At 45.7% G+C, this 19685-nt stretch overlaps 1 protein-coding gene across 6 annotated transcripts in view; it reads right to left on the bottom strand.

Moving 5' to 3' along the window:
- The window catches only part of LOC134527374 (LIM domain-containing protein jub-like), a 236814-nt gene that overhangs the window by 41378 nt on the left and 175751 nt on the right, over window positions 1-19685 (bottom strand). For all 6 annotated transcript variants that reach the window (XM_063360004.1, XM_063360002.1, XM_063360003.1 and 3 more), the window contains 3 exons: window positions 10963-11014; window positions 10454-10522; window positions 1300-1416 (listed from right to left, as the gene is read on the bottom strand). In XM_063360004.1, the coding sequence (XP_063216074.1) occupies window positions 1300-1416; window positions 10454-10522; window positions 10963-11014 (238 nt within the window). The remainder of the gene's footprint in view (window positions 1-1299; window positions 1417-10453; window positions 10523-10962; window positions 11015-19685) is intronic.

Genomic DNA, 19685 nt, shown 5'->3' with positions numbered 1-19685 from the left:
TAAAGTCTTGCCGATCTAGTAGAGACAAATCAATATTGATAGTTATCACACTTTGAACATCAATAATTACAACAACTGAGTGCGCGCACAAGACACGTCTGTCCGGCTTGAACTCCCGGCCGACACTGAACTCCCGGCCGACACAAATGCATTGACTCTCCTGAATTACCTGATCACACTATGTGAGAGCTTGCAAATGGACATGGGGTAGCAAAATCTGCATTTTGTAGTAACATGTGTTTCTAAGTAAACAAAATTATAGATGGCAACATTTTTAAATGAAGAAGGAAATGCCTATATTGAAGATATGCGAGTCAAAATTACGTTCAAATACCTAAGTGAGACGGGAGTCCTTCAAGCCATTGTAAATTGATTTTGACTTTAATAATATGTACTTTAGATAAAATACAATAGATTTTAGTTTTAAGAATAATTTCTGTGTAGAATGCATGCAGGTTTTTAAAAGTTATTTACCGACAATTTCTTTTGAAGTTAACTTTTTTTTTAATAATCAGCCAAGAGTTTCCATATAATCATTATGTAATTAGTACTGCAACATTTCCACACAAGATGTACCATGGTGCTCCACCAAGTAATATTGTCCAGAGTTGAACTAAAACACTCAAAAACATTTGAAATGAGATGTGTTAATATTTTATATAATGTTACAATAATTTACAATGTTATAAAACCAGTTTTTGAATGTAATCGTTATTTGCATTTATTTCTTTATCCTAAATAAATGCATAGAATGTATGGCAGTATTTTACATTCTGAAACACCTACTCATTTGGATTCTGTTTCCTCATCCATAAAGGAGTGTTGGGTGATCCGAGTTGCAATGGCAGCATTTTCTGTCTAAAGAGTGCCAAATTGTCCCGAATAAGAATGCAAAGTGTCAAAAAAGCTTGCAGGGTGTATAGTTTCCGAGGCAGTACACTACAGTTCTACAGTTCAGCACATTATGTAATTCAGCACCATTTGAGCCGCTTGCATTCAGCTGTTTTCTGGTCAGTTACAGCTATTGGCTTTGGCCCCCTGTCAGTTTTCACATCAGCACAACATTTCCTGTTTCTAGTGGGTACACTTCATGTTTCACAGATGCAGTTCTGTGATAATGTTGTGAAGACCAACGCTCACCTGTAGTTTTTCTTTCTACTAGCCGCTTATTACAAATGTTTTTAACTCCATTGTACTGTATATTATTTTTCCTTTGGTATTCCCCTTTAAACTACATTGCCATACTATGATCTGGCACAGTTGTGGTTAACAACATGCCGGATCACTGTACCGGCTTACCTGCAGCTGGCGTGGCTGGTGGCTCAGTCTCTGTATGTGGCACGCGCGACACAGCAGGCGGTCGTCGAGCGGGTAGCAGCGCTTGTCCGGCTCGTCCGTCAGCTGCATGCCACAGTCCTGCAAGCAGAGGCCATGTGACAGCCCTCCGTCCGTCAGCTGCATGCAACAGTCCTGCAAGCAGAGGCCATGTGACACCCCTCCGTTCCTCGGCTGCATGCCACAGTCCTGCAAGCAGAGGCCATGTGACACCCCTCCGTTCCTCGGCTGCATGCCACAGTCCTGCAAGCAGAGGCCATGTGACACCCCTCCGTCCCTCGGCTGCATGCCACAGTCCTGCAAGCAGAGGCCATGTGACACCCTTCCGTCCGTCAGCTGCATGCCACAGTCCTGCAAGCAGAGGCCATGTGACACCCTTCCGTCCGTCAGCTGCATGCCACAGTCCTGCAAGCAGAGGCCATGTGACACCCCTCCGTCCGTCAGCTGCATGCCACAGTCCTGCAAGTTGAGGCCATGTGACACCCCTCCGTCCGTCGGCTGCATGCCACAGTCCTGTAAGCAGAGGCCATGTGACACCCCTCCGTCCGTCGGCTGCATGCCACAGTCCTGCAAGCAGAGGCCATGTGACACCCCCCGTCCGTCGGCTGCATGCCACAGTCCTGCAAGCAGAGGCCATGTGACACCCCTCCGTCCCTCGGCTGCATGCCACAGTCCTGCAAGCAGAGGCCATGTGACACCCCTCCGTCCCTCGGCTGCATGCCACAGTCCTGCAAGCAGAGGCCATGTGACACCCCTCCGTCCCTCGGCTGCATGCCACAGTCCTGCAAGCAGAGGCCATGTGACACCCCTCCGTCCCTCGGCTGCATGCCACAGTCCTGCAAGCAGAGGCCATGTGACACCCCTCCGTCCCTCGGCTGCATGCCACAGTCCTGCAAGCAGAGGCCATGTGACACCCCTCCGTCCGTCGGCTGCATGCCACAGTCCTGCAAGCAGAGGCCATGTGACACCCCTCCGTCCGTCGGCTGCATGCCACAGTCCTGCAAGCAGAGGCCATGTGACACCACTCCGTCCGTCGGCTGCATGCCACAGTCCTGCAAGCAGAGGCCATGTGACACCCCTCCGTCCCTCGGCTGCATGCCACAGTCCTGCAAGCAGAGGCCATGTGAAACCCCTCCGTCCCTCGGCTGCATGCCACAGTCCTGCAAGCAGAGGCCATGTGAAACCCCTCCGTCCCTCGGCTGCATGCCACAGTCCTGCAAGCAGAGGCCATGTGACACCCCTCCGTCCCTCGGCTGCATGCCACAGTCCTGCAAGCAGAGGCCATGTGACACCCCTCCGTCCCTCGGCTGCATGCCACAGTCCTGCAAGCAGAGGCCATGTGACACCCCTCCGTCCCTCGGCTGCATGCCACAGTCCTGCAAGCAGAGGCCATGTGACACCCCTCCGTCCGTCGGCTGCATGCCACAGTCCTGCAAGCAGAGGCCATGTGACACCCCTCCGTCCGTCGGCTGCATGCCACAGTCCTGCAAGCAGAGGCCATGTGACACCCCTCCGTCCGTCGGCTGCATGCCACAGTCCTGCAAGCAGAGGCCATGTGACACCCCTCCGTCCGTCGGCTGCATGCCACAGTCCTGCAAGCAGAGGCCATGTGATACCCCTCCGTCCCTCGGCTGCATGCCACAGTCCTGCAAGCAGAGGCCATGTGACACCCCTCCGTCCCTCGGCTGCATGCCACAGTCCTGCAAGCAGAGGCCATGTGACACACCTCCGTCCCTCGGCTGCATGCCACAGTCCTGCAAGCAGAGGCCATGTGACACACCTCCGTCCCTCGGCTGCATGCCACAGTCCTGCAAGCAGAGGCCATGTGACACCCCTCCGTCCCTCGGCTGCATGCCACAGTCCAGCAAGCAGAGGCCATGTGACACCCCTCCGTCCATCGGCTGCATGCCACAGTCCTGCAAGCAGAGGCCATGTGACACCCCTCCGTCCCTCGGCTGCATGCCACAGTCCTGCAAGCAGAGGCCATGTGAAACTCCTCCGTCCCTCGGCTGCATGCCACAGTCCTGCAAGCAGAGGCCATGTGAAACTCCTCCGTCCCTCGGCTGCATGCCACAGTCCTGCAAGCAGAGGCCATGTGACACCCCTCCGTCCCTCGGCTGCATGCCACAGTCCTGCAAGCAGAGGCCATGTGACACCCCTCCGTCCGTCGGCTGCATGCCACAGTCCTGCAAGCAGAGGCCATGTGACACCCCTACGTCCGTCAGCTGCATGCCACAGTCCTGCAAGCAGAGGCCATGTGACACCCCTCCGTCCCTCGGCTGCATGCCACAGTCCTGCAAGCAGAGGCCATGTGACACCCCTCCGTCCCTCGGCTGCATGCCACAGTCCTGCAAGCAGAGGCCATGTGAAACCCCTCCGTCCCTCGGCTGCATGCCACAGTCCTGCAAGCAGAGGCCATGTGACACCCCTCCGTCCCTCGGCTGCATGCCACAGTCCTGCAAGCAGAGGCCATGTGACACCCCTCCGTCCCTCGGCTGCATGCCACAGTCCTGCAAGCAGAGGCCATGTGACACCCCTCCGTCCCTCGGCTGCATGCCACAGTCCTGCAAGCAGAGGCCATGTGACACCCCTCCGTCCCTCGGCTGCATGCCACAGTCCTGCAAGCAGAGGCCATGTGACACCCCTCCGTCCCTCGGCTGCATGCCACAGTCCTGCAAGCAGAGGCCATGTGAAACCCCTCCGTCCCTCGGCTGCATGCCACAGTCCTGCAAGCAGAGGCCATGTGACACCCCTCCGTCCCTCGGCTGCATGCCACAGTCCTGCAAGCAGAGGCCATGTGACACCCCTCCGTCCGTCGGCTGCATGCCACAGTCCTGCAAGCAGAGGCCATGTGACACCCCTCCGTCCGTCGGCTGCATGCCACAGTCCTGCAAGCAGAGGCCATGTGACACCCCTACGTCCGTCAGCTGCATGCCACAGTCCTGCAAGCAGAGGCCATGTGACACCCCTCCGTCCCTCGGCTGCATGCCACAGTCCTGCAAGCAGAGGCCATGTGACACCCCTCCGTCCCTCGGCTGCATGCCACAGTCCTGCAAGCAGAGGCCATGTGACACCCCTCCGTCCCTCGGCTGCATGACACAGTCCTGCAAGCAGAGGCCATGTGACACCCCTCCGTCCCTCGCCTGCATGCCACAGTCCAGCAAGCAGAGGCCATGTGACACCCCTCCGTCCCTCGGCTGCATGCCACAGTCCTGCAAGCAGAGGCCATGTGACACCCCTCCGTCCCTCGGCTGCATGCCACAGTCCTGCAAGCAGAGGCCATGTGACACCCCTCCGTCCCTCGGCTGCATGCCACAGTCCTGCAAGCAGAGGCCATGTGACACCCCTCCGTCCGTCGGCTGCATGCCACAGTCCAGCATGCAGAGGCCATGTGACACCCCTCCGTCCATCGGCTGCATGCCACAGTCCTGCAAGCAGAGGCCATGTGACACCCCTCCGTCCATCGGCTGCATGCCACAGTCCTGCAAGCAGAGGCCATGTGACACCCCTCCGTCCCTCGGCTGCATGCCACAGTCCTGCAAGCAGAGGCCATGTGACACCCCTCCGTCCCTCGGCTGCATGCCACAGTCCTGCAAGCAGAGGCCATGTGACACCCCTCCGTCCGTCGGCTGCATGCCACAGTCCTGCAAGCAGAGGCCATGTGACACCCCTCCGTCCGTCGGCTGCATGCCACAGTCCTGCAAGCAGAGGCCATGTGACACCCCTCCGTCCGTCGGCTGCATGCCACAGTCCTGCAAGCAGAGGCCATGTGACACCCCTCCGTCCCTCGGCTGCATGCCACAGTCCTGCAAGCAGAGGCCATGTGAAACCCCTCCGTCCGTCAGCTGCATGCCACAGTCCTGCAAGCAGAGGCCATGTGACACCCCTCCGTCCGTCAGCTGCATGCCACAGTCCTGCAAGCAGAGGCCATGTGACACCCCTCCGTCCGTCAGCTGCATGCCACAGTCCTGCAAGCAGAGGCCATGTGACACCCCTCCGTCCGTCAGCTGCATGCCACAGTCCTGCAAGCAGAGGCCATGTGACACCCCTCCGTCCGTCAGCTGCATGCCACAGTCCTGCAAGCAGAGGCCATGTGACACCCCTCCGTCCGTCAGCTGCATGCCACAGTCCTGCAAGCAGAGGCCATGTGACACACCTCCGTCCATCAGCTGCATGCCACAGTCCTGCAAGCAGAGGCCATGTGACACCCCTCCGTTCGTCAGCTGCATGCCACAGTCCTGCAAGCAGAGGCCATGACACCCCTCCGTCCGTCAGCTGCATGCCACAGTCCTGCAAGCAGAGGCCATGTGACACCCCTCCGTTTATCGGCTGCGTGTCTGCACGCAACCAGGCATTTTATGTGCGTGTTGAGGCTAGCCTTTACCAGTTATTTTGGGTTACTACATTTTCACTTTCTTTATGCTTAATTGTAATTCCTAATGGATGTTTCACAGTGCCACAAACATTTCATATTACATTCTGTTTGGAATTTTTACACTATATTTATCCTACACTTAATCTGCTATCAGTAACAAGTAAGGAAAATATTCTTTGTTTAATTCTTCTTACTAATAGCTTCGCAATTGCTCAACTGTACATTTTCAAAAATTCATACAAATAAAGTGGTATGTAAGAAAATGAGCACGAATAATGTACATGAGTTACATAATATATTTTCCCCATTTTTTGTTGTTGAAAATTTGACCACAAAATGGAAAAAAATGTAAAAGGGGGTAAGTTTGTATTTTATAATAAAAAGTGATATATTTAAAAAAAAATCAAGAAGGAAGAAAGGTTCCAAATGCCCTTTTGCTAAAAGGGTGTTACGGCGACTGCAAGCATTTTATTAAAACACATGGGCCGTATTTGATAGTGTCTTCAGAATAGGGAGCAACTCTTAATTCAACAGTCACACGTTTATAACAATGGGCAGAATGAGTAAAGAATGTATTTTCTGTGGGGTATTGAAATGGGAAGTAAAAAACCAAAATAGTGCATTTTTTGTATGTTCACTTGGGCTCTGCAGCAGATATACAACATAACATTGACATGTCTTCTGCTTTCACTCTTGCATCTGTGGATGCTTGCTCTCCAGATGCCTCACACTGCCCTAAGCATGCTGCTGGGTCCGTGCCTGGTCTGGCATGCACATGGCAGTTTTCAGCTGCAACTCACTCCTTACACTTAGTCCTTGTGCCAGAGGCCAAAATTACATGATTTGGTATAATTTGGGGGGACCAAACGAAACTTACAGGATTTGATTATTGGGTCATGAGGAACTGAAAAATTAGTGATAGACATCTCAATATGGTAGCTTTTAAAAATGGCAGCCATTCAAAATGGCTGCCGACAGTGAGGCATTCAAAGTCATATTTCTCAGCTATGGTCAATCCGATTTTAACAATTTTTTTTTAAATTAAACATCAGAGTCACATCTTCAGTTTATATTCTTAACTAATTTCTTGTAACTGTAATAGTTTTTGAGAAATTTTGAAAAAGGCTAAAATTTTGGCAGTATTGTAATGCTGTTACTGTCATTTGCTGAAAAACGAAGCTTTTTAGCAAAAACAACTATGAATACCAAATGAAGCTAATAAAATGATCTTTAATTTAAAGAAAACATTCAATTTAATCGGAATTTTGTAGCCTGAGAAACGATTAATTGTTTATGATGACAAAGTGTCCAAGTATCCTTGTCCCAACTGCTAAAATAATATTATTTTGGTATAAATTGGGGGAACCAAACTAAACTTCCAGGACTTGATTATTGGATGATGCTGAACTTAAAAATTAGTGATAGACATCTCATAATGGTAGTTTATAAAATTGGCGGCAATTCAAAATGGCTGCCGACAGTGAGTTATTCAAAGTCATATTTCTAAGCTATGGGTTATCCGATTTTTAACATTTTTCAAAAATTAAACCGCGGAATTAAATTTTCAATTTTTATACTTAACTAATGTCTTGTAACTATAATTGGTTTTGAGAAATTAAAAAAAAAAAAGTGCTAATATTTGGACAGCATTGTACTGCTGTTAAAGCCATTTGATGAAAAATTAAGCTTTTTAGCAAAAACAACTATGAATAGCAAATGAAGCTAATAAAATTATTTTCAATTTTCATATACCATTACTGGAGAAGTAATTTATAATCAATGTGGTTTTTAATATACATCATTCATGCTATATTCCTAGTTTGTATAACTTTCTCATAAGGTGATGAACTAACATTTGTTCACTTCAAGTGAAATATATTTACAATAATTTAATACAGCATTTATGATTTTAGTGAGATAGATTAGTAAAATTAAATTTGATGTCTCATTACTTTATGACACAATGGGAGAATTCTTACTTGTTTTCGTTACATTTTTCTGGAATTTTGACAACTGTAAGCACCATAGTTCTAACTTCATCACCCATGTTCAAACCTCAGAGTCAGTACTAGAATCACTGTTGTAATCATGGATGGCTTGGCCGTAACTTGATTCCAAAGTGCTTGAATTTTGTCATCCTTTACATGCACATCCTAATGTACACAGCAATTTGTTTTGAAGGCATGTACAAGTCGTAATATTGCAGTTTTTTGCAGACTAATCGTAACACAGAATATTAAGTACAGCTTCCGGCGCTCATGCTCCGACCATGCAATGTATGTGTAATTGTCCTTCACTGTCCTTTATCCATCCATGTACTTCTGGGTTAGGTATAATAGGAACATTTTCAAGGCCTAACTTCCATATTCCAGCCTGGAAGTTAGCACGAAGTATATGTTGTTTCAAGCTATCTTGGCATGTTGGTAGTTGAGAGCTGTCGATTTGACCCTCCTTGGCTCGAAATAATTCATAGCGAAGCTGATTGGCACTTTCGGTTTTTGTCTTCCTACAATACATTTCACATGTGAATTTCTTGATAGTCTTCAACAATTCTTCAGAAAGAGTCCATGTAATACCTAGACTTGTAAATGGTCGGAGGTATTCTTTGCATTTGCAAATAATTTTGAACCCCAGGATCTTTCCTTACCAGAAAAAGAACTCACACTGTCACAGCCTGACCAACTATGGAATCCTATTACTGCAGAGGCATCTTCTGAACCTATTGCTTTGACAATTTTGCCAACATCAATTACTCTTATGTGATTTTTCATCCCTTTTATAATGTATAAGTTAGCCTTCATATCCAAGTGTAGACCAACTGAAATGACCAAAACATCTGTGTCATTTGAGTAACAAAGCACTGTTGGATAATTAATGGCAGCATGTTTAGCAAGTAGCATTATGCGGGTATCTGCTTCTTCATGAGTACATGTTACGTCTTTCACAGCTTCAGAACCATTTGATGTGATCTTAATGCATGTCTCTTCCAATGTTACAAAATCTTCTTTGTCACCAATCATTTCTTTCCATTGCTCACCTTGCCAAGAGTCCACCAAAAATTTTATTAACTTAGTCTTACTTTCACCACTCTGCAGAAGCCTTCTCCAACAAACTATTTTGTGGCCATTCTTAATGCAGCTAAAATTGATCCCATCTTTGGAATCCCTCTTTTCCCGTTCTGACAATTTAATAGAGTTTTTTTTCTATAAACATCGAAAACTACATCTATTCTCAGACTTAAGCGCCCTATGTTCAACACCTGAATAAGAATATCCTTACACAATTCTTCGAAAGTTCGGTTTTCTCCGTGTACTGCTTGCAGCAAACACATTGCATCTATTATACAAGCAGATTTTGTTTTTGGTAGTTCACAAGGTGATGTAAAACTTTCCAAATGATGAGCAAACTTAGCTTTATTAGTTTTCTTCAGTGATCCATCTGCATTTCCTAGAGTCCAAGAAAGTGGTCCAAGTGGGTGACTGAATACATCTCGCATGTCAAGATTACGAGTTCAAACACACTTAAAAAACAATAATTTAAATAAAAATATTTGAATGTAAAGTTACATTCCAAGTTCAGCATTCTACTCTGTATACAGTTCTGGAAAACTTTGTCATCTTATAAAAAATTCAGAAATATTTATGAATATATTATTTCTTAAGCTATTATTTAAAAAAATCAATTGCATTTTTTAATTTAAATTCATTTAAATTTATTTGTTTGTTAAATGTAATTTTTCCTGATAAAAAGCTAGGGTGTTTTTAACAAATGGCAGTATAAACAGTATAATGTTGTCCAAATGTTAGCACTTTTTTTTTAAATTTCTCAAATTCAATTATAGTTAACACGAACTTAGTTAAGCATAAAAATTGAAGATTTAATTCCGCTGTTTGATTTTTAAAAAAATGGTTAAAATCGGATAACCCAAAGCTTAGAAATATGACTTTGAATAACTCACTGTCAGCAGCCATTTTGAATTGCCGCCAATTTTATAAACTACCATTTTGAGATGTCTATCACTTATTTTAAGTTCAGCATCATTCAATAATCAAGTCCTGAAAGTTTAGTTTGGTTCCCCCAATTTATACCAAAATAATATTATTTTAGCAGTTGGGACAAGGATACTTGGACACTTTGTCATCATAAACAATTAATCGTTTCTCAGGCTACAAAATTCTGATTAAATTGAATGTTTTTTTAATTAAAGATCATTTTATTAGCTTCATTTGGTATTAATAGTTGTTTTTGCTAAAAAGCTTCGTTTTTCAGCAAATGACAGTAACAGCATTACAATACTGCCAAAATTTTAGCCTTTTTCAAAATTTCTCAAAAACTATTACAGTTACAAGAAATTAGTTAAGAATCAAAACTGAAGATGTGACTCTGATGTATAATTTAAAAAAAAAATTGTTAAAATCGGATTGACCATAGCTGAGAAATATGAATTTGAATGCCTCACTGTCGGCAGCCATTTTGAATGGCTGCCATTTTTAAAAGCTACCATATTGAGATGTCTATCACTAATTTTTCAGTTCCTCATGACCCAATAATCAAGTCCTGTAAGTTTCGTTTGGTCCCCCCAAATTATACCAACAATTTGCCTGGCACAAGGACTAACTGTAAACCTCATTCTTAAAACATGAAGAGAGAATTATTATGAGCTTTTTGAAAGCTGTATCAGCATTCAGCAAGGACAGTCTACCATTCTCTCATCCACCATGGATAAATGGTTATTGCACTCACCTCGCAGATATAGCAGTCGACATGGAAGTCTTTATCCATAGAAACCACTCTAACAGTCTCCTCGGTTCCCTGAAATGACACAGTTTGTCACATAAATAACTCAGCAAAGCTAATGGTTTATGTGATGATATTGGCTTAGAATTTAGGTACTTAATCTATAAATACAAACACATATATACTATAAACTATATATTTTAGCCAACTAAAACTTCCTTAACACAAGTATATGTGTGTGCATTATTGGGATAATAAATCCAGCAATAATATTACATTGAGTGTCAGATCCAACAAAAATATTACATTGAGTGTCAGATCGAGCAAAAAATATTACATTGAGTGTCAGTTCCAGCAAAAATATTACATTGAGTGTCAGAGCTGCTCAATATTAAATACATAGCCAAAAATATTTTTTGTATAACTTGGAATGCAATTTTTTAAATGATTATATATTAATATTCTACATGGAATTATTTATGTTTAACATCAACGGGCATTACAGGCACACTTACCTCGACTGGCGTGATTCCTTTGCCACAGGCTGCACATTTTGGTGCAAACATCCTGGAACAATATAACTCTCAGAAAACAGACATCAGGAGTAAGTATGACTGCTCCAACAGTTGCATACATGCCTGGCCCCCTAAGATCAATAACTACACCTATCCCTCACTTAGCAGGACTAATTCATTCCTAAAAATGCTCATGTAGTTCGAAATTGTGTATTCTGAAGCATTAGTTTCCATAAATAGCAAGGCTAATTCAATTAATGTGTTCCAAAATTGTCTAGGAAAATATACTTTACGTGATATAAATGCGCAGAATAACACTCAACAATAAATATGTCACACCATTAATCTTCATATACCCCCTATCACACTTTGTATGACAAATACGACACCCCGTAACGGGAGATACGTGGTTATGTACTTTATCGTCAGTCGGCTGGATGCCTTGCCCGCCCGGGCGTGACCTTCAACTCACGTCGCGTATCTTTCCAAACCATCCTATACTGACAGTTAAATCGATATTACTGTCCGGATAATTACATTGTAATTTTTAAAAAATTAAAGTGCTTATCGTGTCTTAAGCATAATCGTCGAACAATTTATAATAAGATCAAATTTCAAAAGTATGGGTGCGATTTTTATGCGAAAAAAAAAAATTGTTGTTAGGTAAAGTTATTCATAAAAACATAACCCATTCATGGAAAGTAGGTTTGTTTAAAAAGTAGAGTATAAACAAGCACGCCAAACAATTTAAATTAATAAGTCATGCAACAAAAACCTTTCTTCAACTTTAAATAGAAAAACAAACTCTGTGACCCAAATGCAAGCCTGAACTAACGCATAATTCATCGTAGTACACACCACCAAATAGTGCGGGCTATCAAATGTAGTTAGCTCGGCACAAGACAGAGAGAGCGTGTTGCATGCAATCGGAGAGATATCAATATAGATATTCGACTATGTGTGCGCACTCTATACGGGAAGCAACATAGCCAAACATGAATGATGCCAACTAGCACTGGCTACATTTTTAAAAACGGTACACTGCGGCGACGCAGACTAACAGATAAAGGTTATAACTTTTAATAACGTCTTTAAAAGAAAATTGTGCACACAGTTGACTTGCTAAAAACTAAAGTGCGACCAACATAAGCGTGGCCTTCATGTCAATCTGCGTGCCGTAATACTTTTAGTTTTGTCTCAAATACTTGAATACGATGAATTATACGTGATGAAGCAAGTAACAGTTACTGGCAGCTGAATGGGCAGACATTGCTTTTGTTTGTGTGAATTCCCTGCCACTGGCTAGACTGAGTTCACGGGCCGGTCTGTGGCCAGGCGACAACGGTACGGCATGGCGGCATGCGTGCGGACGTAAAAAAAATTTGGTCCTTTACACTTCATAGCCGCGATTTAACTTACCATAGCTGATGTTTGTACAACAGCCGATAGCGTAGACAGACCTGCGTGCGCATCTCTTCCCCCCTTGTTTGGCTAATTGTATCCCACCATACATCTGTTGTATACAAACGTTGAAACAGACTTCGTGGCGTCATGCCCGACTTTTTTTTTGCCTGTGCAGATTTCGTGCTAACTGAAATTTACAGACGTGCTATTCAAGACTAAGGCAGTAAAATTAACATCGCGCTAAATGAATCAGTGCTGTCTGAAGACGTGCTAAGTGAGGGATAGGTATACTTACATTTAACAAGAATTGAACTAAGAAAACAAAATGCAATGTATGATTTCTATTAGCCATAGTATTATGTATAAAATCTTTACTTTTACACCTTTCAGGAGATGCAGGCGATGGAAGTGTGTGGGAAAGCCATGAACCAGAAACATTATATCCACAACAACTTAACTGTTTATTCTCTTTTGTTTCTTGGGAACCGTTTCTGTACAATTGGAACTCAAGTTTTCCCAAGATAACATGGAGGAAAAATTAAAAAGTGAACCAGAATTTATTTAAAAATATTGATCTTTTTAAAATACAATAAAAACTTCCATTAAAAAAATCATAAAACTTTACATCACAGAAACTTTGTTTGCCTGGGCTGTACTTTTTGGAATTTTTGTAGGTGTAGAAAGAGCTAAGGTAAATATTACCACCCAAATGCATGAAGAATTTATAAAGGTTTTGTTTTGTTACAATCTGTCAAATAACTACTACATAATTATAAATTTTCATTTAATTTTATGTGAGTTATAACAATTACAAGATATGAATAAAAATTTTACTTTTCATTTTAAAATGATGTAGATAATGCTCATAATTTTCTTGAATATTTAACATTATAAAATAACATAAATGTTCACTTAGTTTTTATATTTCATTTGTCATACAGGTAATTTTCCCCCAAATATAATAATAAATAAAACTTCATTACATATTTCCAAACAACATTATTTTTCTTTGCATAACCTAAGTACAAATGCTACATTACGAAATCTGATAGCATGCATTATTAAACTCTGTATTCAAATTTGTATTCCCTATTCACTACTCTCCACTACTGCAAATTTCACTCACCTCCCGAGCAGGTGAAGAAGGTGTAGAAGTAACAGCAGAACAATGTGTGTCTAGTAACTTGGGTATTACTTAAGGCAACAAGAATGCCTGGTTACTGTTTGGTTGCATTTCAGATGCTTAAGGCAAGCATTGAAAGTGAACACATAGTGTTTAATGCAGTGACACACACTAACACCTTTTATTAGTTTCTCACCTCCCCCAATTTCAGTTTTGAAGATTAAAATATTTGCTATCCATGCATACTTTGTTATCGTAAATTGCCTCTGTCTATAATTAGTTGATACTTCAAACATTTGGTATCACTATCTTAAAATAACTTAACCCCATTGTATCTACTCAAAATAATTAAAGCTTGCAGACACAGTTATATCTAACAACCTGTGGCAATATGTGAAAATTAATTACAAACTTTTATTTAAGAAGATTGGTTTATCACCACATCCTCGAAGTCATTTTTTCCTTCAGTTTCTTCTCTTTCTACTCCCAGGAGCATAAGAATACAGCCTGCCCTGGCCCATTGATGTTTATGAAAATTACCAAAGTATAATAGTTTTAACTTGCTGAATGATTTGTAAAACTGACAGTGAAAACAACTATGGTACTCTGGACTGAATCACTTGTGAGTTGAAAAAGATATTTCCATCTCATAGTGAGAAATAAATTCAAGAAGTTTGTTATGTTTTAAAGCTCTAATGCTTTTCTGACCAAATAGTAACAACCCACAATGTAATTTTAAAAAGTTATTGATTAATAACCAGTTGAAGAATACCCCAATTTTAAGCACTGTGACACTCTGGGGGTGCTACTCTGAGGCGCCTGTTCGTGGTTGGCAGGTGGTTCCTCTGTGGCGTGGGTACCAGCGGTTTGTGCCGGCGCTGTGACCGCTGTGATGCCGGCGGAGTAGAGTGTCAAATCTATTGCTTATCGTTATTCTGTACTTTGTACCGATACACGGCCCACATATAAATATATATGGTCAGTAGGGCGTATTTAGGTAAATATAAACTGAGTTTGAAGGGACCTAGTCAACAATGGTCCGCGGCATTGGTAAATATTCGACTTTTGAAGAGCTAGTGTGACGGCGCATGCGCGCCAGCGCCAGGATAATTAGCGGCAATCGGCAACCGACTGAACTTAAAAACGAGCCAATAGGAGAGGCCGCTGGGGACGCTCGGCGGAGGTATAAAAGAGCCTCCTGGCGTTTTCTCGGGGAGTCGGTCTGCTGCACTGAGTCGGAGCACGTATCGCTTCGCGTAAGAAATTTTCGCTACCCGCGATTCCGGGCTGCGGAATCGCGACCTGAAGTTGAACTTTCGGTATTATCAACATTTGGGACGGTAATTATCGAATTCATCCACGCGTCCGCGGTCCGGAAAACGACTTCGCGCGCGCCGGAACTTCGCCTGTGTGAGTGCTCTGGTGATTTAAAGTGTGTGGTGCCTACTGGTGCATCTCAACGCACTCCCTGGGACAGCCTTCACGCAGACTGGAGACTGTGGAGCCAGCGCAGCATTCGCAAGGTAAGGCGCGGTCGCCTTGAGTCGGCGCCAGCGCATTGTTGGACTGCAAACTCCCCTCATCTTACACGGTGATTCCAGCTATGAGACGTTATCGCAGAGACTGTGCCTCCTAATAGTAACTGTCCGCGGTTCCCCCAGAGGTCCTGGGGGTAGAAATAGCCTACCGACAGAGTTTTAGCCCGGAGCAAACCCCACCCTTATTTAATGTGTAGACGGCATCTAAGTGTTGTGTAGGATACCAACAATAGAGACTGAACGTGAAATGGACTTTTGTCGAGTCGGGTGCCCTTCGTAACGTCCTGCAGTTTCAATAACATTCTTGTTTTTGCTAGTCACATTGTGCCTCAGAGAACTTTAGCCATTGTCAAGTATAAGTCCAATGTTATGTTATTGTTTTTGCCTCAAATTCATCAATATTATTAAAATTTCTTGAAAAATCATATATTGTTTATTTGTATTACAGGTTAGTCTCCTTGATAATATTTTTAAGTTATGGCAAACAGGGCTAAGTAATGTTAGGCACTCGTGTATTGACAAATATCATCTACCATTCAGTCAGTCCTGTGTTTGTAAACAAACGAGGTGTTTGTTTACGTTTGGGTCACTCAAATCCAGCATAACAGTTGTCTGTCGTTATATTATTATTAGTGTGTGTACGTTACCCGCACACATTCTGTCGCGCCAAGTGGGGCTCGAGTAGAGGTGACCAGTACACGTATTATTTTAGTAGTGACAGTTTCTTGCCAGAACTATGTCTCGTCAGCAACCGTTGCGTGAGGTCCGCAAGCGACCTGGGCAGGAGCAGGATCATCAGGAGCAGGGTGACAACTTGTGTCACGACAATGAGACTGACACGGCTCCCTCTGTAGATGAGTGTTCACCGACTAGGGTACAGTACGGCGGAAGCCGGTGCTGAAGTTCACACGGCGGACGTGGCTGTAGGAGGTCTACGCCGGGTACGAGTCCCGAGGCCGAGAACTCCACCATTCTGTTGGGTGTGCAACCATTATATGTACCCACCGGTGCGTACCATGACGGGGTAGTACACAATGTATTGGCGGCCGCTTACGCGTCTAGAGACGAGCCGAGCAGCGGTCCAGAGCCGACGTCTACGGGGACGGACAGGATCGAACAGCTACTTTTGAGGCTGGCGATCGACATAGGTGCTGTCCGTACCGATTTGAACGGACGTCTGGACAGTGTTGTGGCTGATTTCGATGTTAGTGTTAGTACTCGTCTTGACAGGGCCCTGACTGACATGAATGCACGTCTAGACACTGCCACGACTGGCATGGGTGCACGTCTGGACACAGCTACCACGGACATTAGTCAAAATGTCAGCGCACGTCTAGACACAGCTACCACGGACATTAGTCAAAATGTCAGTGCACGTCTGGACACTGCCATGACTGACATGGGCGTCCGTCTGGACGGACTTACTACCTGTGTTAGTCACGTCGAGAATGAGGTCGTTGTCGTCACGTCGCGCCTGAATGACGTCACTAAGGAGCTAGGCATTGTTGAGGGCCGCATTGAGTCTGCAGCGCAGGAGCGGCAGGATTTACAGCATCGCTGCCTGGCAAACTATGCAATTCTCCGAGAGGAGACAACAATGATCGTGTCGCGCCTGGAAGTAATTGAAGGATCGGCTGCGACATTGCACAGTAGAGTCGATGCGTTGGCCAGCAGCGCCGTGCAAGTGCAAGATCGACCAGCTGCATCGCGGAACTCGGCAACAATCATTGCATCTGACCGTCCATTCCAGGAATTGGAGCAGCGCCTGGCTAACCTGAGTTCCAATCCCGTGTGTAGCAGCGCGCCCCATCACAGTGTCACCTACAGCAGCGGTAACTCAGAGCCAGCTGCGGGAATTAGCGCAATGACCAAGCCTATTGTACCGGACTCTGCATCAGCGCCGGCAAGCGCGCCACTCAGCACACCATTGTTGGACTCGGCTGCGCTACTGCACCACCCGGCTAGACACTGGTCGGAGTCGATGCCCAGTTTCTCCGGCAAAGTTGGGGAGAACCCAATACGTTTCCTTAATAAATTGGACGAATATTCACGGACATTTGGACTGACTGACGCGGACAAGTTAAAATGTCTCAGCACTGCACTGCACTGCACTGCACTATTGGTGGGAGGTTATCATCCCTGCCACGACATCCTTCGCGCAGTTCCGTGAGTTGTTTATTCAACAATTTTGGAATCTGCGGATACAAGGCACCTTAAGGGCGCAGCTGCACTCGGAGCGCTACGATCCCAAGCGAGGCTCGTCACTGAAATCTCACATATCCCAGATATATGAGAAGACGAGATACCTGACCCTCACTATGAGCGACGAAGAATTCTACGCCACTGTCACGGAACAGCTGCCATTAAATTACCAGAAACAGCTGGTTGGACGGACGTATCGTGACGTCGCCAATTTCCGGGAGCAACTGCTGTTGCTAGATAGGCTGGAAAAGCTGACCAAGACCCAGCCAGCACAGGACAGCACGGACAAGGCGCCATTCGTGCCGAAGCCGCAGCCGGTCAATAATTATTGGCAGCAGCGTGATCGGCAAAGAGACAGCCGACAGGTACCCGTCAACATGTTGCGCTGTGAGCGTGACGCAGGCTACGGACAACGCGGGCCGAACGACGGAGAACAACAGGGTGGACGTCAGCGCCGCAGTAGAGGCGGCAAACGGAAAACCAGCTGGTGGTCATCACCGTCAAAGTATAACAGCGATGGAGAGGACAGTCGCAGCGCGCGACGACAACAGCGAGACGACCGGTGTAGGTCAAGGTGACGCGAGCGAGGGCGCCGGTATCACTCTGAAAATGAGTACGATAACTCCGGGCTGCAACGCCAGACAGCCGACACCCACGGCCCGGCGGAAACGAGAAACGCACAGACGCAGGGGAAGACTAGACTGCAAAATGACACCGCTCGTAGTGCCCTGCTGCAGCGCGTCTCAAGTGACGGCAGCGCGCAACAATACGTCACGGCGCAGCAGGGAGAAGCGTCATCACAGCAGGGCTATTTCGCCCGCAACGAGCCACTCAACCCAGCTGCTGAAGTCTTTCGGACCCAGACCTACAACGCGGGTCAAGGCCAAGGCTGGTCGGCAACAATGGACGCAGGACATCCTGCGCAGCAGGGCCTGCCTAGACAGGATAACCTGCTAAACTAGAAAGGGTTGAGGTCAAGGTGCCCCGGACCGCGACCCACATTACCGGCAGAGGGGTAAAGTTAAGGCCTGTAGGGGAGGATGATTGCAACTATTTCTGCATGAGTTATAGGAAGTTTTTGTCTACTGTCATTTTACGTGACAGTGAACGTGAATTTTTGTACAATGAGTTAGAAGGAAGTGACGTATCTTACCAACAAGTTGTTTGTCCAGAAATGACAATGCAGATTAATGGACAGGATGTGCAGGTGCTAATCGACTCAGGAGCCGAGGTTTCGTGCATGAGGGAAGAAATGCTAACATACCTAGAGCAACATAGTGCACCTCTTCCCAAGATTCCTGTACCGGCCTTGAAAATAATAGGTGTTACAGCTAGACCAAGTCCTACAGTCAACAGGCAGGTGTTGATTATGCTGGAGGGGCTAGGAAAGCCGAAGGAGTTTACAGTGTTGGTAGTACGTGGGTTAGCTAAGCCCTTGATACTAGGCGCCGATTTTTTGACTAGGTATGGTATTGTAATCGATTTTCAGCAATGGACGATAACTGCACGTGACGATCCACGACCGGTGGAGCTTGCGAAACACTGGATGGCTTGCGGAAAATTTGTCGGATTGTTGCATGACGGGACCGTGGCGAGACCTATTAGCATCGGCCCTTCTTCTGATGTCATGCAGGCTACCCTGGACGATTTGAAACAGTCGTTGAGTGGGATCACGACAGTGAGTGCAGACCAGCGGCAGCAGATTTTGCGACTGTTAGAGCATCACCGAGCTGTGTTTTCAGACCGGCCTGGCCTCAACCGGTTCTACGAAGCCAAGATCCGCATCCGAGGAGGCGAGCCGTATCATCGGAAGTCGTACATCCCGGAAAAATTCCGCCAGCAAGCCACGGAGTATCTTCAGCTGATGTTGGACTGGGGAGTGATAAGGCGTGAGGCCAGTCCCTATGCCAACCCCATTGTTTGTGTGGCTAAGAAGGACGGCACTGTGAGACTCTGCCTCGATGCGCGGGAACTGAACCGCCTGACTGTGAAGGATCGCGAGAGCCCGACGGAAACATCGGAGATACTGCGCCTATATCAGGGCGTAAGGTTCATGTCAACGCTGGATTTATCATCAGGGTACTGGCAGATTCCGCTGGAAGACAGCTCCTGCCAGTATACCGCCTTCCTGTTTCACCATCAACAATATGTGTTTCGCGTCATGCCGTTCGGGTTGTGCAATGCGGTAGCTGAATTTACTCTGTGTTTATCAGCGACTTTGGGCCCCGAGTGCGAAGGCTTTGCAAGAGCTTACGTCGACGACATTCTCATCGCATCGTCCAGTTTTGAAGAACATCTACAGCAACTTCACATCGTCCTGAGCAAGCTACAAGGTGCTGGGATGACAGTTAAAATCCGGAAGTCAGCGTTTTGCCGGGAGGAGCTTCCGTTTCTCGGCCACATCCTGACGCCGGAAGGCATCAAGACGTCAGCGGAGAAACTTCAGGCGATCCGGG

Source organism: Bacillus rossius, chromosome 1 (genome assembly GCF_032445375.1).
Source record: "Bacillus rossius redtenbacheri isolate Brsri chromosome 1, Brsri_v3, whole genome shotgun sequence".
Classification (NCBI taxonomy): domain Eukaryota; kingdom Metazoa; phylum Arthropoda; class Insecta; order Phasmatodea; family Bacillidae; genus Bacillus; species Bacillus rossius.
The sequence above is the reverse complement of the archived record's forward strand: the minus strand, read 5'-3'. Positions and strand labels throughout refer to the sequence as shown.